This window comes from Trichosurus vulpecula, chromosome 7 (genome assembly GCF_011100635.1).
Source record: "Trichosurus vulpecula isolate mTriVul1 chromosome 7, mTriVul1.pri, whole genome shotgun sequence".
In the NCBI taxonomy this organism is placed as follows: Eukaryota; Metazoa; Chordata; class Mammalia; order Diprotodontia; family Phalangeridae; genus Trichosurus; species Trichosurus vulpecula.
The window spans coordinates 148068372-148092851 of record NC_050579.1 but is presented as its reverse complement, the minus strand read 5'-3'; the positions used below and the strand labels follow the sequence as shown (position 1 = coordinate 148092851).

Here is a 24480-nt window from a genome sequence, read left to right as displayed (position 1 = left end):
GGCAGATCAGATGTTTTAAATATTTGATCTCTTATTCCCAAGATATTTGTTCATGTTAGTTTAATTTTTGCACTGAGGGGACAACCATTGTTCTTACTGCAAATGTTTTATAACATAGTTTTGTTGGACAGTTTAATCTTACAATATAGCATCTCATTGTCTGGAGTATCATTGTGTTTAAACTTTTTCTTCCACCAGATGCCATGGCAAGCCCAGGGAAAGATAACTATAGAATGAAAAGTTACAAGAATAAAGCATTAAATCCTCAAGAAATGCGTAGACGAAGGGAAGAAGAAGGAATACAACTTCGAAAGCAAAAAAGGGAAGAACAGGTAGGTTTCTTTGAGTGTTTAATAGTGATTTATCATGTAAACATTATTTGAGGTGTGTTTTGGGAGTTTTACTATTATTCAGCTGGAGACAATTGATTTTGTAGTAACTAAATATAAGGATTATGTCTGCTTGCTTAACTTTATTACAGTCCATGCAGTCTCTTGGCAAACTTGTGTAGAGTCTTTTTCCTTAACAGAGGAAAGGGGTGTCAAGATTGTATCATCAGATCTCATGCACTCTCAGACTTAATGTATCAATGAAGGGAATTTCCACATTGGTTAATTTCCTATGCTCTTGAAATCATTCCTTCAGACTGCCCTATCTTCCTTCCCATAAAATGAGTTGGCCAGTCTGAACTACAAAATATTTTAAAAGAAGTGAAATTGTAAATTTTTAAAAAATATTAACACTTCCCATAATCTTATTTACGCTTTCACCATCCTTTTATATTACAAAGAGTATAGGTACAAAGAATGAAATAGTCCCTACTTTCAAATAGCTTGCGTTCAAATGGGGGAGAAAAGTACACTTATAAGTACATAGAGAATAAATATATAAAAAGTAGTTGATATGAACTAGTTTGAGAAGAGCACTTGTGTAGAGATCAGGAAAGGCTTCCTTTAGAAGGTAGTATTGAACTGTGTCTTAAAGGAAGAGGATTCTGTAAGCCAGAGTGCATTCCATGCTTGTAGGACAGATAATACCAAAGCTTAGATAAGAGAAATGGAATGTCTTGAGGTAGAGAGAACTCAGGTGTGGCTGTATCACAGAGTGCTGGAAAAGGACTAATATCATTGAAGCTGGAAAAATAAGTTAGAGCAAGGTTGCTAAGGTCTTTAAAAAGCTGAACAGAGGAAGTTTAAATTTCATTCTAGAGCCAGTAGAGAGCCACTAGAATTTATTGAGTATAGGACTGAGACAATCAGATCTGTGCTTAATTAAAATAACCTTGGCAACATAACGTAGGATAAACTGGAATGGGGGAAGGACTTGATTGGGGGAAAGACTTGGGTCAGGGAGACCAATTAAGTGGTTTTAAATAATCTAAGCAAGAAATGATGAGAGTCAGAACTACCACAGTGACCTTGTAACTGGAGATGAAAGGTCAGATGTGAGAAATGTGGAGGTGGAAACTGAAAGATTAAGCAGTTGATTGTATTTATGGGGTGAAAGAGAGTGAGGAGTCAAGGATAATGCCAAGATTACAACTTCGGGAGATTGGAAGAATGATGGTGCCTTCAGTAGAAATGGTTGCTTGGTTGTTGTCCTTCATTCTCGAAGAGGACCAGAATGACAACACTTTGTTAGAGTCAAGTTACACTATGTCTGACTGGCTGATTTGATACACATATGAGCTCAGAATGCTGTACTACTGGTTAGGCATGTGAACATTTGGGGTGGATTCTCTAAATTTTCGCATTTCATGTTTCTTTTGAGCTGCTTCAGTTTTGCTTTGCTCATAGAGCACAGCACCTTATTTGATGAGAGTGCACCATGCTGGACAGTCCTGTGCCAGTATCTTCCATGTCATGTGACCAATTCCAAAGTTCTGAGAGATCTTGAGAGTGTCCTTGTATTACTTCTTCTGACTACCGTGTGAGTGCTTGCCTTATATGAGTTTATAAAATTGTATTTTAGGAAAAGCTTACATTGGACATTTGAATAACAGAAATAGGAAATTTTGTAAGAGGGGTAGATTTTGTGGGAAAATAATAAGTGCTGTTTTGGACATTTTGAGTTTGTGATGTCTATTGGACACCTAGCTTGAAATGTCTAGTAGGTGATTGGTCATGCCAGAGTGGAGCTCAGGGGAGAGATTGGGACTGAACATGTAAATTTGGGAGTTATTGGCAATAGCAGTGAGAAACCCATGTGAACTGATGAGGCTCAAGCGAGTGTAGAGAGAGAATAGAAGGGACCTAAGATTCAATATTGGGGAATACCCTCAATTAGGGGACTAGAGTTGGGTAATGGACTGGCAAAGGAACATTCAGCCAGGTAGGAGAACCAGGAAAGAGTGATGTCACAAAAGCCCAGAGAGGAGAAAGTATCCTGCAGGAAAAGATGGTCTGTGGTCAATTCAGTGGATGTATGAGGATTGATAAAATATCATCTGATTTGTCTGTTAAGATATCATTAGTAACTAGGGGGAAGAGCACTTTTTGCCCAGAACCAGATTGTTCGGGGTCTAGGAATGAATGAGAAGAGAGGAAGTGGAAGTAATAATGTAGATAACTTTTACTTAGAGTTTGACTGAGAATGGGAGGAGAGAACTAGGAGGATCTTTTGAAGGGATGGGAGTTGCCTGAGGCATATAAAGTTTATCTATAAACATTCTCTAATGACCTCCCTGGTAGAATTACATTCCCTCTATCCTATTTTTACCTGTTTCGTTGTAGTTGAGTCCTATCCTTCCTGTCTGACCCATTTGGGGTTTTCTTGGCAAAGATACTAGAATGATTTGCCATTTCCTTCTCCAGCTCATTTTACAGATGAGGAAACTGAGGCAAACAGGATTAAGTAACTTGCCCAGGGTTACTCAACTTGTAAGTGTCTGAGGCTGGATTTGAACTCAGATGAATCTTCCAGATTCCAACCTCTGTGTCCAACCTCCACCTAGCTGCTCTATTTTTACAGGTAGTAGGCGCTTAAATGTTTCTTGAATTGAGTAACTGTTTACCAGATTGCTCCTCTCTTTATCGAAGAGGTGGATAAGAGGACTATCCTAGACAAACATTAGCCCTTTCATCTTGGCCTCATTTAGCTGAGTTCTGTGCCTCATAGTCAAAAGGAAAACTTTGCTCATGTACTCCTATTCCCTTACACTTAGTAACACAATAGCCTGTCTAGTTTGGGGGTAAGTAGTGATGCCATTTGCCAAGAGCTCCCTCTTTTCCCCTCCTCTTTATTTCACACTGACCAGATGCCTTCTGCTACTTTCTCCTTTTACTCATGTCTCACATGTTGAGGTAGTGTTTCTATCTGGAGTCAGTTACCTCTATGCTGATGAATAGCAGATCTGTTTATCCAGGTCTAACTTCTCTGCTGGCTCCAGTCTCACTTCTCCAACTGCCCATCCTGAACTGAAAGTTCTGAGGACATTTAAACATGTCCAAAACTGAACTCCTTGTCTTTTCCTCCAAACCTTCCCTTTTTCCAAACTTCCCTGTTGTTATCAAGGGTACCACTATTTTCCCAGTCTCCTAGACTTGAAATCTAGGTGTTATCTGTGACTCACTATTTCCCCTGTTCCCCCCCCCCCCAATATCTAGTCTGTTGCCAAGACCCGTTGATTTTTACCTTTGTAACATTTCTCAGATGTGCCCTCTTCTCTCTCATGTGACTGCTCCTACCCTGGTTTAGGCCCTTATTTCACTTTTGGACTACTGTAGTAACTTGTCCAGTTAGTTTGCCTGCCTCAAGTCTCTCCCCACTCCAGTCCATCCTCCACTTAGCTGGCAAAGTGATTTTCCTAAAGTGAAGGTTTGACGTATCATACTTCAGTGTACATATCAATAAACTTCATTGGCTTCCTATTCCATCTAGAATCAAATATAAAATCTTCTGTTTTCACATTCAAAGCCCTCTATAACCTACTCCTCTCTCTCTTTGCAGTCTCAAGCCTATACCACTTCAGTTCAGTAACACTGACCTTGCTGTTCCTTGAGCAAGACTCTGGACTCTTGTCCTGACTGGGCATTTTTACTGGCTGTGAATGTTCTCCTTCCCCATCTTTACCTCCTGGATTCTCTGACCTTATTCAAGTTCCAGCCAAAATCCCACCTTCTAAAGGAAGACCTTCCTAATCCTCCTTAGTTCAAGTTCCTTTCCTCTGTTGATGTTGATTTATTTCCTGTTTATCTCTGTGTAGCTTGTTTGTACATGGTTCCCATGTTGTCTCAAATTCAGTTGTGAACTGCTTGAGTGCTGAGACTGTCTTTTGCCTTTCTTTTCATCCCTAGTGCTTAGCAGAATGCCTGGCACATTGTATGTGCTTAATTTAATGGACTGACTAATGGTGCTATTAATTCTTCCTTATCTGTGGTACTTAGCTGGATTGGGATCACTTCAGGAAAGAAAGGATTCAGAATTATATGGATATAATAAGAATGTTTGACAGTGGTTATCTGGCAATTCATTCCTTTATTTTAACCTCATCCATTCTTGAAAAATCATATTACAGATAGGAATTGATCAGAAATAGGACTATCCTGCCTCTAGGTTACTTAGTCTCACAGTATTAGATTTGGCGGGGTACCACAGAACTCATCTAATTCCAATATATACTTATCCTTTGTACAATGTAACCAACTTGAGAAAATTGTGTGTCTCAGTAGTTCACTCACAATTTTGTTTCTTCAAAGATTATGGTGTGGCAATATTTGTAACCATCCAGAATCAGTACAACATTGAAGTTGAAAAGATGTATTGGTTTTATTCCCCTCCCCCATACCCCCATTGGCTTTAGATCATTGAAAATACTGGCATTTACTAAATGCCATTCAGCCTATTTTCTTCCTTTTAATTGATTCCCACCCCAACTCATTGTTCATCTTTAGCTTCTGTCCCAGATAGATGAACAAAATCAGTATAATTGCATCTTATAATCAGAACAATAACCATTTTTCATCAATTTAGTTTTTTCTCTATGAATTGTTAAGAACCATACCTTTTACTATAACTTTTTGATCTTCTCTTTAGATATAATGCAAGGAAATTACTTAGTTAACTTTCAGTGCTTCTCATTATGTTCCATTCCAAAGTACAGTTCTTTTTTAATTGTTAATAAATTATCAAGCTTCTTCCTGATGGCACAGTTTCTCTGGATTCTTATTCTTTTTTCCCCCCTTTTTAAAAAAAATTAATTTATTTTTAGTTTCACCGTTCATTTCCATAAGATTTGGAGTTTTAAATTTTCTCCCCTTCCCTTCCCTCTCCCCTGTCTAAGACAGTGTGCAATCTGATAGGGGCTCTACATATACATTCATATTCATATTTTCACATTAGTTATGTTGTAAAGAAGAATTAGAACCAATGGGAGGAACCGTGAGAAAGAAAAAAGAGCCAAAAAAAAGGAGAGCAAATACTATGCTTCCATGTGCATTCAGACTCCATTTCTCTGGATGTGGATAGCATTTTCTATCATGAGTCTTTTGGAGTTGTCTTAGATCCTTGCATTGCTGAGAAGAGCTAATTCTATCAAAGTTAGTCATCGCACAGTGTTGCTGTTACTGTGTACAATGTTCTGTTTTTGCTCACTTCACTCAGCATCAGTTTATACAAGTCTTTCCAGGATTTTCTGAAATCCATCTGCTCATCATTTCTTATAGCGCAATAGTATTCCATTACATTCATATACCACAACTTGTTTAGCCATTCTCCAGTTGATGAGTATCCCCTCAATTTCCAGTTCTTGGCCACCACAAAAAGAACTGCTATAAATATTTTTGTACATTTGGGTCCTTTTCCCATTTTAATGATATCTTTGGGATACAGCTCTAGAAGTGATATTGCTGGGTCAAGGGTATGCACAGTTTTATATCCCTTTGGGCATAGTTCCAAATTGTTCTCCAGAATGGTTGGATCAGTTCATAACTCCACCAACAATGTATTAGTGTTCCAATTTTCTCTGGCTCCTTTTTCCAGCATTGGTTGCAATTGGATTCATACCTCTGGGACTCTTCGAAGGTCTTGGGATACTCTTTGCTCCTCATTGCTACTTCCAGGCTCTCTCTCTACCACTATCACTCAATAACCTTTCTTCTTTTGATACTCAATCTATATTTGTCACCTAGTCAAGATTCTGGTAGCTATTATTTACTGACCTCCAGGATATTCTCCTTCAAACTACTAAACTTACTGCTTGCCTATCTCATATCCATTACTGAGTAGAAATCATTGAAGACAGTGCCCATCTCCCATATCAGTACCAACAGCTATGAAGTCTGGCAACTGCTCCTGCAGGTGCTGTAGCCACAGCTATAGAAGACCCAGAAAGGAAAGTTCTTGCAACTGAGGTCCTTGGCAATTTGAAATAATTCAAAATCAGAAACTGAAACCATTTTATCTGTGGTGGTAATAACATTAAAGAAGAAGCATTAACAACTTCTTTGAGGCTGTACCCTAAGGACCATGAGACTTTTCCATGTTACTTGCAGCTGAAACCTTCCATATATGTGGTCTCCCTCATGAGAATATGAGCTCCTTGAGATTAGGGACTGTCTAGCTTTTCTGTTTCTATCCCTAGTTTTTAGTTTAGTGCTTTGTACATATTTTGTACTTAAAAGATGCTTCATTCATTCATTTTTCCTAAACAGGGTCAGTACATGGCTCACTGTCTTTATCTTTTCCTAGTTCCTACTTTTATATTAGGGGATTCCATCATACGTATTAATATTCCCGCAAATATCCTAACCTTTTACTCAATCTGCACATTTCCCATGACCACCTCTACACCATCTCACCATCTCAGGTGTACATGCTTGCCATCAACAACAGTTGTCCTCTTACATGTTCATGAACTTTCCTCTGCCTTGCAACCACTAACCCTGTTTTTTTTTTATTTGTTTGTTTTTTGGAGGGGAGAAGACAGGGCAATTGGGGTTAAGTGACTTGCCTAAGGTCACACAGCTAGTGTGTCAAATGTCTGACAGGCTGGATTTGAACTCAGGTCCTCCTGACTCTGGAGCCTGTTCTCTACTCACTGTGCCACCTAACTGCCCCCAACCCTGTTCTTTAGCCTCGGTGTGACTTCCATTCCCTCCACCTCTGTTCTTTCCAAGGCCATCACCCTGCCCTGGCTACATTTTCTCCTTTTCACATATTAACTCCTTGTTGAACCAGTTCAACTCTGTACTGTCCTCTTCCCTCAAATACCTTTTCTTCTTGTCTTATCACTGGCCAAACTGTAGTCTTGTGTTAGTTCCATCATCTTCTGTCTTAGCTTCTACTCTAGGTGCTGAACAAAGCTAGAGAAAATCATGAAACTGTTGACTGGGTCCACTACAAATTTATGTTATATGATCTCAACTGGGCTCTCACTGTAGCAAGGCAGTCCTTTTACAACCCTCTAATCCACTCACTATTCTACTTAGCACAGGGCTTTTCTAAATCTTTTAATCCTTCCTCAAATTTCTCATGGCTCTCACTCCACCAACTTTTAGTTTGTCCTATTTTAATGAAAAAAAAAAATTGAGGCCATTGGCCAAGACCTCCTTTTCTTTATCTCATATCATTCAGATGCCTTCCACCATTATCTCTTCCTTCGCTACTGTCTCGCATGAAGAGGGAGTCTTTCTCCTTGCCATGGCAACACCTGGGGCAGAGAAGTGGGGGCACACAGGTGATCCCATTCAATCCTATCTTCCCTATCAGATTTCTCCTTCTATTGTCTTCAGTCTTTTATTAATCTTCACTCTTTCCCTGTCTGTTAGTTGTTTCCCTACTGGCTGCAAAAAGGCCAATGTTTCCTCCCATCCTTAAAGAACATTTACTTTATCTGTCCATCCTTTTTAGCTGTCATCCTATATTTCTCCTCCCTTTTCTGACTCAACTCCTTGAGAACACTGTCTACAATAGACTTCTGTTTCCTTCCCTATCACTCTCTTCTTAACCCTGTAGTTTGATTTCCAACCTCATCATTAAAACTAAAACTATTCTCTCCAAAGACACCATTGATTTCATCTGGCTTTTTCTCAGTCCTCATCATATTTGACCTCTCTGGAGCCTTTGACCCTTTCAGCTACCTTTCATTAAGGTTGTACCCAGTAACTATGGATGTCCTCCCTCCAGTGTTCTTTCTTGGATTCTCTTTTCTTCTCCCTCTATGCTATTTTGCTGGTGATCTCATCAACTCCCATGAATTCATTTGTCAGCTACATAGATGATTCCCACATCTTCTTATCTAACCCTAACCTCTCTCTTCACTTTTATTCTGGAATTTCCAGGTGCCTGTTGGACATTTTGAACTGGATGTCCTGTGGGTATCTTAAACTTAGCGTATCCAAAATTAAACTGTTCTTTCCTTACTGAAGCTCATTCCTCTTCTGAGCTTTTCTCTTGCCATTAATGGAACCACTAATCCTCTGATCTTGTAACCCTAAGTGTCATCCTCGACTCCTCAGTCTCACCACTTCCCCTTTCCCAATCCAGTTCTTGCCAGATCATGTCCTTTTTATGTTTGTAACATCTTGCAATATCTTTTGTATACACCACTGTCTTTCTTCCAGCGCTGCTCCTACCCTGGTGCAGGCCCTCATATCCATCTCTCGTATGAACTTCCTTCTCTCCTTTGAAACTGCAGGCTCTCATCACCTCATTCCTGGATTGTTGGAATAGCCTGCTGCTTCATCTCCCTGATTCAAGTCTCTATTATTTCCAGTTCATCCTTCACTCAGCTCTCAAATTGATCTTCCTGAAGCACAGGTCTGACTATGTCACTCTCATATTTAAAAAAACTCCTGCATCTCCCTGTTACCTCCAGGATCAAATATAAAGTCCTTTGTCACTTAAAGATCTTTATACTCTAACCCCTTTTGAGCTTTTGTACACTTTACTCCTTTCTATGTTCTCTGAGCTGGTGACACTGGCCTCATTGCTGTATCTTTCTCAAGAGGCTCTACCTCCCAACTGTCACTAGTTGTCTCCTGTGCCTGGAATTCTCTCCTTCCTCATACCAGTGTCCTGACTTAGACTCAGCTAAAATCCAGCCTTCAAGAAGTTTTCCTCCCTTATCACTACTGCCTTCCTTCCCTGATTATATCTAATTTAGCCTATCTCTAGCTTCTTGGTACATAATTTCTTGTTGTCTTCCCTTGTTTAGACTGAGGTTCTTGAGAGGAGAAACTTTTTTTTTTTTTTTTTGCCTTTCTTTGTATCTCCAGTGCTTAGCAAAGTGCCTGGAACATAGTAGGCACTTAATAAATGCTAGTTTGACATGACTTGACTGTAAGCATAATACAGGGTGTCATTGTCACCTCTCTTGATGAAAAATGTGTGATGGAGGTATTGATATAGTGATTAAGTAGAAATAGCAAATTGTGGAAAATATTTGGTAATTGAAGAGCGCGTAATAGAAGAGAGACAAGTGGCAGTGGTCATTTAGATACCAAAAGAGTTTTAGTTATCATGTTGTTACCTAGTTTTGACTTGGGAGGAAGAGAATGTGTGTACTTCCTTTTCCTAGTGCCTTACTAGAGTGGGTTTTTTTTCTTCGAGGTCTGTCCTTGCTAGTATCCTGTTTCCTACCTTGCCCTCTCCATCTTTCTTTCCCTTGATTGCATAATAATCAGAAATTATCTTTTATATCTGGGTTTTAAACTATTCTTTGTTAATTTGGTATTCCCCTTATTTTAATTGGTTATAAAGTATTAGTCTCAGCATTTTTATGGGGGATTTTACAGTCAGCTAGATGGCACAGTGGATGGAGCACTAGGCCTGGTCCGAGGAAGGCCTGGGTTCAAATTTGTTTCAAATTAGACACTTAACTAACTTTATGATCTTAGGTCAAGTCATTTAACCTCTACCTCATTTTTTTCATCTGTAAAATGAGGATAATAATAACACCTGTCAACATTTTTGTGCAGATCAAATGTGTTATTTGTAAAGCCCTTTGTACGTGCCTGGCACATAGGTGTTATATAAATAATTGCTGTTATTAGCTATTATTATTTAAAGATCCTACTGCAAGTCAGAGATACTTTTCAGCAGTGGAACTTTCTGAGGCCCATAAAATCATGCTTACCTGTAGGATTGATCCCTTGATATAAGGAAGTGTGGTTAGAAGTAGCCTTAATCTTTGCAGAGGAGCCAGAGCTGCAGAAGAATTCTCACTGGTTTCAAAACACCAATGCTTTCAAAAAATATTGAGTACCTATCATTTGTGAGAGAAACTGACAGTCCCTGCCCTGTACACTTGGGGTTTTATCTTGGCACACTGCTGGGGATTATTGTGATGGATCTATAATCTCTTTGACATACAGGTACTCCCTCCAAGATTACAGACCCTCCCTCACCTCCTCATCCTATGAACAACTTCTTTCACTTAGAAATCCTTGACAGTTTGTCAACTCAGTGTGCTGAGGGTCTGCCTCTAGATCTCATGACATGGCATGTATTCTAGTAGAGTAGGGAAACTAACTGTTCATTCACTAACTACGTGACCAGTCTTCTTCATTTTCCAGTTATACTGTTCTCTGTCATCATATGAAAAGTATTGATTTTAAGCTGTCAAAACTGCGAAAGTGATAGCTGTTCATTTCACTTTTCTTAAATGTTTTAATATGGCAGAATAAAATATTAGCATCAAAAACTTTTGGGTGTAAGATGATGATGATGATGATGGTGATTTTTTTTGTTTTTTGGCAGTTATTCAAACGTAGAAATGTCTCCCTTCCAGTAAATGATGACTCTATGCTTGAAAGTCCTATCCAGGATCCAGATATCAGCTCTACAGTACCAGTTCCTGAGGTAGATAACAAAAAAGTATATTTTAAATCATTATTTTATGGTGTGACAATGAAAACAAAACATTAAATACAATGGTAAGAGAAAAATATAAATGTTTAAATATACTGTGCTTTGTGTATTTTTAGGAAGAAGTAATTACTGCTGATATGGTGCAGATGATTTTCTCTGATGATGCTGACCAACAGCTTACAGCAACACAGAAGTTTCGAAAGTTGCTTTCTAAAGGCAAGACTTTCTTTCCATAAGATACCTTGTTGCTATTTCAGACTTAAAGAAGTTTTAATTTAGACTTTGTACATTTAGTATAGTTCAGCATTTTTGTTAAGGTAGCCTCTTATAAGTAACATTTCAGTGTGGCTTTGCTGTTTTTGTATAATTCATTCAAAAGATGAGCAATTTGTATCATAGCCTGTTTAATTGACAGTTCAAACCTACTTTATTCCCCTGTAGTAAATAGAGATAAAAGTACATGGTTTTTAATTATTAGGTGTCAGCAGAATGATTGATTTCTAGATTTATATGTTGTCCTATAGTGAACATTCCTACCACTCTTCTTTGAGTTCTTTGAAGTTCTTCACTTCATATCTCCTCTCTACAAGCAAATGACAGAGTCACATGCTGTTAAGAATGGAACATAATTGTCACACTGAGAGTCAGAAAGGACCAGGGTAGTCATTTAGTCCAGCATCCTCCTTTTACAGACAGGGAAAATAGACCCAAAGAGGTTAAGTGACTTGGTCTAAGATCATATAGGTTTAAAGTGGCAGAGCCAGGATTCAAAATGGGGTTCTTTGACTCCAAATATAGAACTTTTCCACTATGCCAGGCTTCCTTTCATACTACTTACTTAATTACCACGGGCTTTTGTTTAGCCCAGGAACATACAATTTGAAAAAGTTAAAATCCTTTAATTTTTTTTTAATAAAGGGTAGGGGGAAAGGGAGGAAGTAACATTCTTAGGATGTATTAATAACGTCTTATCCTTTGTTCACAATAAGAAAAAAAACCCCTTAACTTCTTATTCAAAAAAAGTGAGGTTCTTAATAGTTCTGTTATTTGTTTACCTTTTAGGGGAAACATTTTTTGTACTTTGAAGTTATTGTACATTGCTGCAATTTTTATAGCAATGAAGAGTTTTTAAAAATATTTTTTAGTCATGTTAAATTTTTATAACTGTATAGTGGAGAGATCACAGGATCATAGATTTAGACGCAGAAGGACCTTAGAAGCTATGATTTCACAGGTGTGAACCATAGCAGAGGGACAATGGAAGATAGAAGGTTTAGAAAGGATCCTAAGTATTAGTATTTTTAGACTCAAAAGATTGCAATAAAGGAAAATGAAGAGACAGTTGGAAACTACACCTTGGCATCACTGCTCTAATATTTAATTTCAAGTTAGTTTATTAAGCCTCCTATATGCAACAATTGTTAAAGATATAAAATTGATAACAGATGCCTAATTAACAATGTGCTGGCAGGAGGGAACATGCACACACCTGAGTATAAACCAAGTAGAATGTGATAGGTTGCTTTAAGAACATTTGAGGAAGGAGAGAACACTTTCAGTAATAACAATTGTAACCCATATCTCAAAACATGAAGCCCCAGTTTTACATAGATGGGTTCATTCTTGTGTGTTTTTCTTTAAGTAGCTCCTTGTCTGGTACCCCCACCCAGGTTTTTCCCTGGGAAAATTTGCATGTTAAAGAAATGACTACTGGTCTATCTAAATCTTTTGTTGTTAAAGTTTTTTCATGTATCCTGTTGGAAAATTTTTCTCCCCATTGGAAGATATCAATATTTTATAGTTGAAGGCTAATAGGAAAAAAAATTGCTTTCAGTAACTTTCATGAACTTGCTTATTTTGTAAAGCAAAAGAAATTAAACCATTTTTTCTTCCTAAAACTTATGACCATAATTTTGAGAATTTTAGGAGTTGGCCGAGAAAAAATTCCTTGCTTTAGTGGACAAGGACAAGAAGTGACTTTTAAAATCTACTAATTTTTAAAAATTTAAAATTGTAAATTAAATCAGTTATAAATTTTCAGAACCGAACCCACCTATTGATGAAGTTATACAAAAACCAGGAGTTGTACAAAGATTTGTGAAGTTTCTTGAAAGAAATGAAAATTGTACTTTACAGGTGAGTTTTTCTGATATTTCTCTTTTTATATTCTTTCTTTGAGATGAGCATAGATTGATTTTAATACAATCTCAATAATAACATAATTGTATAGTGCTTTAACATTTACAAGTGCTATCCTCACAGCAGCCTTTCGAGTTTAGTAATAATAGTTGCTACTGAGTGCTACATAGCGCTTTAAGGTTTTTGAAGTGCTATCCATTTTTATCTCATTTGATTTTCAAAACAATCTTGTGAGTTAGGCGCTATTATTTTCTCCATTTTAAGGATTGGGAAACTGAGGCACAGGGCGGTTAACTTGCCTAGGATCACATAGCTAATAAGTATCTGAAGTATTTGAATTCAAGTCTTCCCAAGTTCTGTACTCTTACCCACTTTGACCTCTAGTTGCCTCTAAGTAGTACAAGTACTGTTGTTATCTCTTCATTTTACATATTCAGAAACTGGTTCTGAGAAGTTAAATTTTATACCCTTAAAAATAAATATTAGATAATATTAGGTCCACTAATGCTCTTAAATAAAATAAAATTAAGTTTTAGTTCTGTGAGAATACAGCAATACCTGCTCCCAGGAGAATGTAAACTTGAAGACAACTTTCATTTTTATGTTTATGTCCTTTCTTAGTATTTGGACAAGGAATGTATTTGGAAATATTTGTTTAGTTGAATAAAATTGCACAGGTACAAAGATGAAAATTAACAAGTTGTGAGAATTAGCAGGCAGGAAGCATATTGGCTTATCTTAATGGAAGGATTGTTGAAATAAAGAGACTGATAGAGAAAAATGGCAACGGTCCTTAATATAATACATGATGGGAAAGCCTTGAGTATTAAGCATTTTCAGGAAAAATACTATTTTGAAATTTTCTGGTAGGTTCTAAATTTAAACTGACTCTAGGCAGCTGCATCTTTTATCTTGTTATTAGATTTTACTTTTTAACAGTTTACTAGATCATGCTATCCAAAACATTAAATCAGACTTTTCTAGAAGAAAGTGATAATTGCCTTCCCATCATATTATCCTAAGTAGGGGTATGATCTTTGAATTTTTGCATCTTATATACTTTCAGCTTACTGCTGCTTGGCAAGTCAGTGTTTTATTCTAACATAATTCTTTCAAATTTTAGTGATGTTCCATCTAATTCTAAAACTCATGGATTTAAGTAGATAATTCCACATTCACCCTATTGGAACTGTTCATAATTTTGTAAATTTTGATTACGTCCTTCATATTTTTTTCCCAGGCATAACATTTTTTTTGTCTTTCCATAAATAGAATGTGTTTTTCTGGATCTTTTCTAGTTTCCTTATGTCTAAAACTTTATCTTGAATTTTATTTTTTCTCAGTTTGAAGCTGCATGGGCTTTAACTAATATAGCATCTGGAACCTTTCTACACACCAAGGTGGTAATTGAAACTGGAGCTGTTCCAATTTTTATCAAACTCCTCAGTTCGGAACATGAAGATGTACAAGAACAGGTAATTTTTCTTAAATTATTGGTATTCATTATGCTTTTGTAAATTTTCTATGATAAGTTTAGCTTGCTGTGATTTTATTCAGTTTTGTTTTTTAATCAAAGCTGTCTCCATTATGAAATTAGAAGACTAAATCTTGAATATTTTGAATATGCTTCATGAGGCCTCAAAATTGTCATGGATTAATTGTACAGTTTCAGGTAATGCTAAAGAATTTGAAGTAGCTTAAATTTTATGTCCTGAAAACATTAAGGTGTACTACTATTCTTAAATAAAATTAAATTGAGTTTTAATTTTGAAAATACATAACCTCGTGTTTATTTTTGTAATTATTTAAAGTTCAGTAATTGGAATGAGAAAAATAGCAAAGTTTATAGTTGTGAACATTTTCAAAGTCTATGATAATTTTGCTTTTTGATAGGTAAACACTTGTTTTTCCATGATAATCTGCTTCAAAAATTAATCTGAACTAAATTTAACTAAAAACTTTTGGGAAATGTTTTTTCCTGTTAAAGTCAGAACCATAAATTAAATTTTGCTTAGAGAACTAAAAAATCAGGATCAAAAATTGTTTTCCTCTGATGACTAAACCAAGCTTTTCAATAAATTCTATATTTTGTGCTCTTAAAGGAGCAACAAGGGTGTTGATGTTATACTTTAATGTGACTAGGAATATAATTGTTCAGGAGGGATAATTTTACCATTTTGCTTTATTTTTTTCATAAGTTTTTTAAAATTAACTATCCAGGCATTAGTAGTAAGCTTCCATATATATATGTATATATATATATGTGTAATATAGGTTGATGAATAATTACTGTTTTGTCACTGTTAAATTTATTTCTTTGTTCCTCTTCCAAAGAAGTTGAAGGATGAAATTCCCTTGCCTACTATTTCCATAACACTACAGCCTTAAATTTGGGTGCTAAAGAAACCTAAAGTAGTATTGGAAAGTGTTTTTTCTTGTTTAATTTGGCAATTGATGTCTAAAAATATGACTTTCACTATGACGTCTTGATGACAATTTGCTTTTCTTATGAGTGGAATAGTTGAAACATGCTGGTTTTTATTTTCACTTCTTTTCCCAGCACCATATCTAGGAGATATTATTTGTGCAACTGTTAACTTTAATTTAGGTTTCATTAGGTTTCATTGGTTAAAAAATAAGCGAACAGTACAGCTCTGTTGCTTATTCAAAGTCATGCCTTTGGGAAAGTATTTTTTTAAATGAACACCAAAATTGCTTGTTATACCAGTTAGGTTCTCAGTTAAAGGACGACAGACTTCATTTAATCTGTAATTTTGGTATTTTTCTCTTGCATTTTACGTCTATGCCAATAACATTTTAAAAATTCTTAACTGCTTCACCTACATATGACTTGGTATAGATTGTATTGAAGCATAGGTCTAATGTCATGTCTGGTTGTTGTTAGAAATTCTAAAATGATCATATTATGGTTGGGAATTAACAGTAAATATTGTCATCCTGTCACCCTTTTTCTTACATGCCTAATTTCTTTTTGTCATTCTGACCATTCTCTTCCCCTTCTTTATCATAACTAGTCCCTCCTATTTTCTCTCTGAATAGCAATAAACAAATCACTGTTTTCCCATCTTCTTCCTTTGAGTATTCCAAGTGAGTTAGATTGTGTAAGTGTGCGTGAATATTAGTGAGACTTGAACTGGACTGTGATTGCCTGTTCATTGCCAGGATTCTTGTGAAGTTTTTTAGTATAGTTTCAAAATTAAGGAGGGGTCTATTGTGAGAAGTTAATCTTTCTTTCTTTCTTTTTCTTTTTTTTTTTTTTTAAGCACATTTAATGTCCTAATTATTTATCAATGTACTTTCTTGGAAAACTTGAACTCATGCACATTTCAGTGTTCTGCAATCTAATTTCCTTTTTTTTTTTTTTTTGGTTGCCAAGATCATAGCTTCAGGGTTATGTTGTACTTATATTTTGATTTCATCAGAGCATTTTGAAATGTCTCATTTTAATATATCTTTGAATAAGCCGGTAAAGGTGGTATCCAAAGAGTTTTGATGAATGATCCCATGTCCATCTGGAAACAATAGGGCCAAAAAGATTCTACACCTCTGAACGTGTTTATCAGTGTCTTAGAAAAAGTCTTAGAAAGCATGCTTATTTAAATTTCAGGTGATAACATAATTAGCACGGAAAACTAATTGCAAACTGTTTCAACAATCTGGCTAGCAGCCGTTGTGGGGGTGAAAGACCAATGCAAGCCCAACAACAAGCATGCTGCAAAAGCCCAAGTTCTTTTGATCTGCTTTACTAAGGAAAGCAACGTTAAGGGGTTAACAAGCTTACTTTCAGCATACAAATACCATTCACTTAGTTCGGGGAAAAAGCCAGCACTCTGAACTTCGGGGCAAATACAAACAAATTACAAACATTGACAGACAGACCAAATACAATTCCTAGTTACCAACATCTAGGTTCAGCCCGGGAGCTCATAACAAGGGCTGGCCCAGAGTCACTCGTGCCACCACAGCTGTGGGTAAGAGCTCTGAAAAAGAGAAAGCCAACCCCTGGTTTTATATCTTTTTCAGGGTCAAGGGTGAGTCACACGTGTGACTTAACCCATGTGGTCTAAAAGCCTCTGATGTCCCAAACATGTCACTCAAACTGATGTGTAAACTAGGCCCTCTCCTGAGGCAAGGAGGTCCCCAAGGACTCTCAATCTAATCAAGGAAACAAAGGCCAAACTCTTCAAGAAACATGAGGATAAAGATTCAGAATTGCTTAGGCAGGAAATATGTGCTGCAATAAAATGAAATTTAACAGGAATAAATGTAAAGTCCTGCATTGGGTTAAGAGTACAGGATATGAGAGAGATCTTGATTCGCAGCTGTTTTATTTGAAAAAGATCTAAGAGTTTTAGTTGATCACAAATATAATAAGCAGAGAAATAACTTCTTTAAGAAGTTCAGTTATATTAGTAAGATAATCAGATAAAAGACTTTTGTTGTGTTTATGTACCTTGTGCTGGTTAGAATATATCTAAGGCGCTGTACTATTTTTGACTCAACAATTCAGAGTTTGTGGATAGTGACAGAAGTGAAAATTCCAGAGTTTGAAGAAACCCCAGAAATCATTTAGTCCATTTGCTAACATGAAGAATGCATCATCACCCTGAAAAGCTGTCATTAAGTGTCTGGTTAAATATGTCCACAGGTAAAGAATTCAGTACATCCTAAAGCAGTCCATTCCATTTTGAGGCACCTTTGTTAGGAAGATAGTAAGCTTCTATTCTTTCCATATATTCTAGTTTTGCACTCTAGAGCCAAATAAAATAAATAATACCTCTTTTACATGACAGACCTTTAAATGCTTGAAGAAAGCAACAAGATTCCTACTTAGTGTTCTTGTCTCTTGGTTAAATCTAACACACAATTTCAGATTTGGAGGGGATATTGGAGGCTATCTAATTCACCTCCAAAAATTCACTCTGGCAACATTTTTTTGAATAATAGGTAATCATCCTGAACTGACAACTTGTTGTATGAGACTTCATTATCCTGTGCCTTATGTGGTATGTTTTAGAGTTCCTTTACCAGTTAGCCACTTTAGGATATATAGTGTTTTTGTCATTGTTCTTCATGACATCTTGCTCAGAAGTGAATACAGTACTGCAGCTGTGTTGTAATTAGGGCAGAAGTACTGTCATTGCCCTGGATCTTGATACCGTGGTTTTGTTAACATAGGCTAACATCACTTTCACTCTTTTTGTTCTTCTTGCTATACTGTTGCTTTGTATTGAACTTGTAGTCCACTAAAATCCACACATCTTTTTCGTGGGGACTACTGTCTAGCCTTGTTATGTTTATTATGTCTTCTCACTCCTTTAAGCAGATGATATTTTAAAAAACTAAATGTGGTACTCCACATTCATTCCTGTAAAATGTCAGCTCATTAAATTTGGCCTATAATTCCAGCCTTTGGGAAGATTTTTGTATTTCAGTTCTGTCACCAGTTGTATTAGCTATCTCTTCATCATCTCAAAATTTGGTTAACTATGCCATTTTCTCTTACTTAACATCATTGATTAAAAACATTGAACCAGAAAGAACCCTGGATGCTGCACTATATACTTCTCACTAGGTTAATGCCAACCAATTAAACAAAACATTTTGTGTCTTGCCCTTCAATTGGTTCTAAATCCATCTTATTGTATTACTATATAGTCTCTAACTGGTCCTTAATGAAGGATTGTCAAGTTATTTTGCTAAAATTCAGGTGTACCATTTCTGTGGCATTATATTTTACCAGTCTTTGAATCTTGTTAGGAGTAAATAGGCTTAGTCTGTCATGACTTCCTTTTAATAAGTGTATGCTGATTTGTACATACTACTGTTTCCCTTTTTAAATGTTCATAAACTATTTAATAATGACATTCAAGAGTTTTGCCAGAAATTGCAGTTAAATGCATTGACTCATAATTTTAGAAATCCTTTTTGTTTGGAAATTGGAATGTTTGTCCAGGCCCTAGGCATTTCTTCCATTCACCTTTATTTTTCATAATTCAGCATTGCATTCACAAGCTCTCTGTACCCTAGTGATGGAATCCTAATAGAGCTCTTGGTTAAATCTAACACACAATTTCAGCCCCAATATTCTAACTTCCTTATGGGCCCCATTGATTTGACCACACAGTCTGGCTTTAACCACATCACAGGCCCCCAGGCTCCAAACTATTTCTCTCAGACTCGATATAGCCATTGCCCTCAGACTCAATCCTCTAGCTAGCCCCTCCCCCAGATCCAATTTACATATTTCCCACAGAAACAAGTGTGTCCATGCACTCAATCACAACCACATCATCTATCTTGACTAGATAGGACCACAATAGCTAGCCAATCAGAAGGCAGCACCACCAGAATGTAGAGCAGGATGCTTGACCACCAAATAGTAGAAGGGGCCTACCCTAAGATAGTACCTGCACAGTAATAGTAAAGAAGCTACCTAAAGTGAACTTATGACGTAGAGAGGTGTATTATAATATCATTATCATACATACATTACCCCCTGCCCCCCCCCCCCCCCCCCCCCCCCCCGCCGTGGGTTTTTCTGTATGCATTGTGGGTAACTCATGCAGTTCCACTGAGGTTGAGACCCCTCCTCCATTACCTAATCACTTAACAAACCCCTCTTGCTTTTTTAATATTAATCATATTCCTATATTCTATTTCTAAATTAAATTTTGATTCTGTAATCAGCATCATATGCTCTATAAAATTGTCTCTCTTGCCTTATTGAAGTGGCTAATTCCTTTAAGGAACTTAGCCACTCACCAGAGCATGAAACCTGAAAACTATAATCAATCTTTTTTTTTTTTTATTGGAAAGCTTTTTATTGTAGGTAGAGCCGGATAGCTGGGCACAGTTTAGATGATTCCAATTTTGTTGGCAACATCTAAAGCATCATAGTCTGGAGCAAGTCGGACATAGGCCTTCTTCTCTCCATCAGGCCGGATCAGCGTGTTGACCTTGGCCGCATCGATGTCATACAGCTTTACCACCTGCCTGATCTGATGCTTGTTGGCCTTGATGTCCTCATTGAAGACTAGGGTGTTGTTGTCCTCAGTCTTCTTCATAGCAGACTCAGTGGTCAAGGGGAACTTAATGATGGCATAGTGATCAAGCTTGGTCTCTGAGGGGCACTTTTCCAAGGGTATTTGGGCTGCCTTCTGAGTCTTAGTGTCTTGGGTTGCCGAAAGGTGGGGGATGTTCGGATCTTCTTTTTGTGGCTATGGACACCCTTCAACACTGCCTTCTTGGCCTTCAAGGCCTTGGACTTGGCTTCTGTCTTGGTGGGGACAACAGCTTCCTTCTTTGCCTTCAGCGCCATCTTGGGGGAAAGGCTATATATAATAAGTCTCTCTAACTGCCTTGGAGTCAGCCTGAGTCTTTGAAATCCTTTTGAGATGTCCTGCTGCAACTCAGCCTGACCCTCATCAGTCAAACTGGTGTCCCTGGGTGGGTGCTTGTGTCTTTGAAGATTCTGGCATCTCCAGTTCTAAGGTAGGGTGTGATGTACCTGGAGGGTCAAGTCAGGGGTATCTTAACTAGATGACTTGGGCCCAAGGAATCTAACTAGGAGCTCTTTTACTATCTCTTATCTTCAGTTTCAATATTCACATCTTTTTATTCTGTCTTGATTTTGGACTATTTCTCCTTGATAGAGAAGACAGAAACAAAATAGTTAAGTTTTGCTTTCTTTTTTTTTTTTACCCTCATTTTATCCACCTATTCATTTTTTGTTTTTATTGGTCCTAATGTAGCTAAAATACCTTAGCATTGCTTCTTCTTAGACTGACCCTCCCTGACATTAGTCTTACAGAGCATAGCCATTCTTCTGAATTTTTCCTTCGTTGTATGCCCTTGCTTTCATCTTTCTGAAGCCACAAAATCATATCAACATGTTTAGATTCATCTTCCCTTTCTTTCCTATCAGAGTTACTTTAAAGCTTCTTTCCCTCTTAAGAAGACTTCCTTTCTTGGAAATTTAGTCCAAAATATTGTGCTAAACTTTAAAAAAAATCTCTTCTCCTGAATGTTGTCAGACTATACCCAGCATTCTCTTCCTTTTGTTGTTGTTCAGTAGTGTCCAACCATTTGTGGTTTTCTTGGCAAAGGAAGTGGAGTAGTTTGCCATTTCCTTCTTTAGGTCATTTTACAGATGAGGAAACTGAGGCAAACACTCAAGTGACTTGTCTAGGGTCACATAGTAAGTGTGTAAGGCCAGATTTGAACTCAGGAAGAGGAGTCTTCTAAACTCCACTCCTAGCACTCTATCTACTGCACCACCTAGCTGCCTTTTCTTATCAGCCAACAAACATTTATAAGTTGTTTACTAATCTGTCAGGCACTATACTATGGCACTGGGAATACAAAGACAGAAAATAAAGAAACTTATGCTTTTGCTCCAATAGACAACATAATTCCTACGTAAGAATGTACGGAATGAGATGTAGGGCATGTAGTTTGGAGACCAGGAAAGTGGTGATACTTGAGCTGCATCAAGGAAGTGAGGGTTCTATGAAGCAGAAATAAGGAATGCATTCTAGGCATGGGGGATAGCCAGTGTAAAGACATGGAAGTAGGAGAGAAGTGTCCCATGTGTGACAGAGAGAAAAAGCTATGTTGTCTGAAATTGAGTGCAAAAAGGGGAGTAATATATAATGAGACTTGAAAGGTAAGGCGGGGTCAGGTTATAAAGGACTTAAAAAACCAAACAGAAAAATTTATATTTTATCTTAAAGGCGTTAGAGAGCCACTGGAGTTTACTTGAGCAGGGAAGTGACATGGTCATAATCTGTGTTTAAGGAAAATCACTTTGGTAGGGCTGTGTGGAGGATGGATTCAAGTTGAGTTTAGGGGAGACTAGAGAAAGGGGCAAATAAACCAATTAGGAGGTCATTGCAGTAGTCCAGATGGCCAATAATGAGGGCCTTAACTAAGGGAGTTCCTGTGTGAATAGAGAAAAGGGGTCATATGCGTTGAATTCTGTGGCTGTAGAAACAGAAAAATCTGGCAAATAATTGGATATGTGGGGTGAAGGAGAATGAGTAGTGAGAATAGTATTTAAGAATGAGTAGTGAGGTTAGGACTCAAGCCTGGGAGACTTGGGGGTAGGTCAGTAGAGGAGAAGGCTTTGGGAAAAAAATACTGAGTTGTGTTTTGGACATGCTGAGTTTGAGCTGTGTGTGGGACGTCCAGGTTGAAATGCCCAATTAGCAGTTGGTGCAGTATTGGAGTTCAGGGGAGCTAATTGGGCCCAGATATATCAATCTGTGTATTGTCTGCACATTGCAGACAGTCACCAAGAGAGTGTACATAGAGAGGAGAGTAGGAGGCTCAGGACAAAACCTTGGTGGCATACTCAACAGTCAGGAAACATGATGTGGTTGATGAGTCAGCAGAGGAGACTGAGGTCAGGCAGACAGGTAGAAAGAGAGCCAGGAAAGATTGGTTGGCATAAAAACCTAGAGAGGAAGAAATATCAGGAAAAGAAGGTGACCGGTCTTGTTAAATGTTACAGAGAGGCCAGGAAGAAAGAACTGAGATAAGAACATCACATTAGGCAGTTAAGAGATCTTTGGAAACTTTAGAGAGGGTAGTTTTAGTTGAGTGATGCCATAATGGAGGGAGATGAAGATGGAGTGAGAGGTGAATATGAGAAAAAAAATGTAGACAGCTTTTTCTAGGAGTTTGAGCAGTCAGGGCAAGATATAGGGCAGTGGCTTAAATAGATAGGATCTATTGTTTTAAGAATGGTTGGGGTACTTAGGCATGTTTGAAGGCTGCAGGGAAGAAATTGGTAGATAGGGAGAGATGAAAGAGAAATGAAAAGTAGTGATTAAGTGAGCACACAATCTACTGGAGAAGATGGGAGGTATTGGTACAAGGGGTATACTGCACAGATGACATCAGCCCTTTCTTCTAAGGTTCTTCTTATTTCTACTTCGCCATCCAGCTCCTTTTTTGGGGATAGGTCCAGTCCCAAAGAAGAGTTCCATTTGTTTTACTGTCTATTTTTCAGTGACCTCATCTACTCCTATGAGTTTGATTATCATTTCTATTAACTATCATTTCTATCAACTATCATTTCTATCATTCAGATGACCCCAGTTTTAAGGATAGGTTAACTTTCTTTTCTCTGTATTCTTACTTTCCCACCATCTATCCCATAGGGTAGCCAAGTAAGGTTACCTTTTTCTTTCTTCTTTCATTCCCCTGCTACTCAGATACCATCTCAGGTGGCTAAGTAGGAGGATGAACATAGATATTAATACTATTTGAGTAACCTGGGAGTTAGCAACTACAGTCCTTCTGATGAGGAAGACCACAAGGCCTTATCATCTGTCCTGCTTCTGCTTCCTGAGGTCCTCCAGGCCTTATTATCTGTTCTGCCTCCATATCCTGCAGACTCCTAGGCCTTGTCATTTGACCTACCTATATACCCTAAAGACTGTTGGACCTTACCATTCTAGGCCTTTCTGTTGACCTCTGCAGTTAAACTCTTATATATGTTGCCTCCCTCAATTAGAGTGTGAGCTCCTTGAGAGCAGGGATTATTTTACTTTTTCCATTTGGATCCCCAGCACTTAGCATGGTGTTTGGTGCATAGTAAATGCTTTTTCATTTATGCTTTTCCCAAGTGCTCTAAAAAGTATTACTCAGTTGTGTGATGGTGAGCCCTAGTTCTAGAAGGTTATACCAGAAGAGTACAAGTTCAGATAGGTTCTATTTATCCTGAAAAGCTACAACTTAGAGACACAATGATAGACTCTGGCTACTATCCAAGGACCAGAACAGAAGATCATTACCAAAAAAGTGGTCACTAGGTTGGTGAAACATTTTGGTCATAGCACCCCATGAAAAAGAAATTTTAAAAAACCCCTCTTTCCAGTGTTATTTCCTTTTGCTTCTGCACTGATGGTAGCAGAAAAGTGGATTAAAAAGTGTTAAGAACATCGACAAACATTCATGTAACTGTGTTAGTATTCTTAATTTGCAAACTTTGTCCAGTGAGCAGGTGGATACTCTACTAGAGGAACTGAATCACGTCCATATTGATGACCTCTCTATAAATGAAACCAGGAGACACAGAAATTAGAGTCAAATGCAAAGGAGTTTATTAGGTTCTTAGAAGTAAAGGAGTTAATTTCTTCATGCACTTATGGACAATAAGAAACATTTCAGTAGGATACTTGGTCACCTTACTATCTGTGATGAGCATAAGAAAACAAGGCACCATAAAGTAATTCCTGTTTATATGGCATAGTGTAGAGCACTGAATTTGGGGTCAGAAGATTTGGGTTTGAATGCTGGATCTGCAACTTACTGCCCACTTAACTTCTCTGGGTTTTAGTTTCCTCACTCAAAAAAATGAGAGGGTTGAACTTGATTCCTAAGGTCCCTTCCAGCTCTAAATCTATGATATATGATCTGTTGCAGAGGATGAAGAACTTGATAAGATCCTTCAAACTAAGTCAGCATCTACATTAATACTGAATGACTTGTTGAAGGTGGGCA

General features: G+C 37.5%; 1 protein-coding gene across 1 annotated transcript in view; it reads left to right on the top strand.

Moving 5' to 3' along the window:
• KPNA5 (karyopherin subunit alpha 5) overlaps nt 1–24480 on the top strand; it is a 51636-nt gene that overhangs the window by 2663 nt on the left and 24493 nt on the right. The window contains exons 2-6 of the mRNA XM_036767535.1: nt 199–332; nt 10699–10800; nt 10926–11025; nt 12851–12945; nt 14292–14423. Coding sequence (XP_036623430.1) covers nt 199–332; nt 10699–10800; nt 10926–11025; nt 12851–12945; nt 14292–14423 — 563 coding nt within the window. The remainder of the gene's footprint in view (nt 1–198; nt 333–10698; nt 10801–10925; nt 11026–12850; nt 12946–14291; nt 14424–24480) is intronic.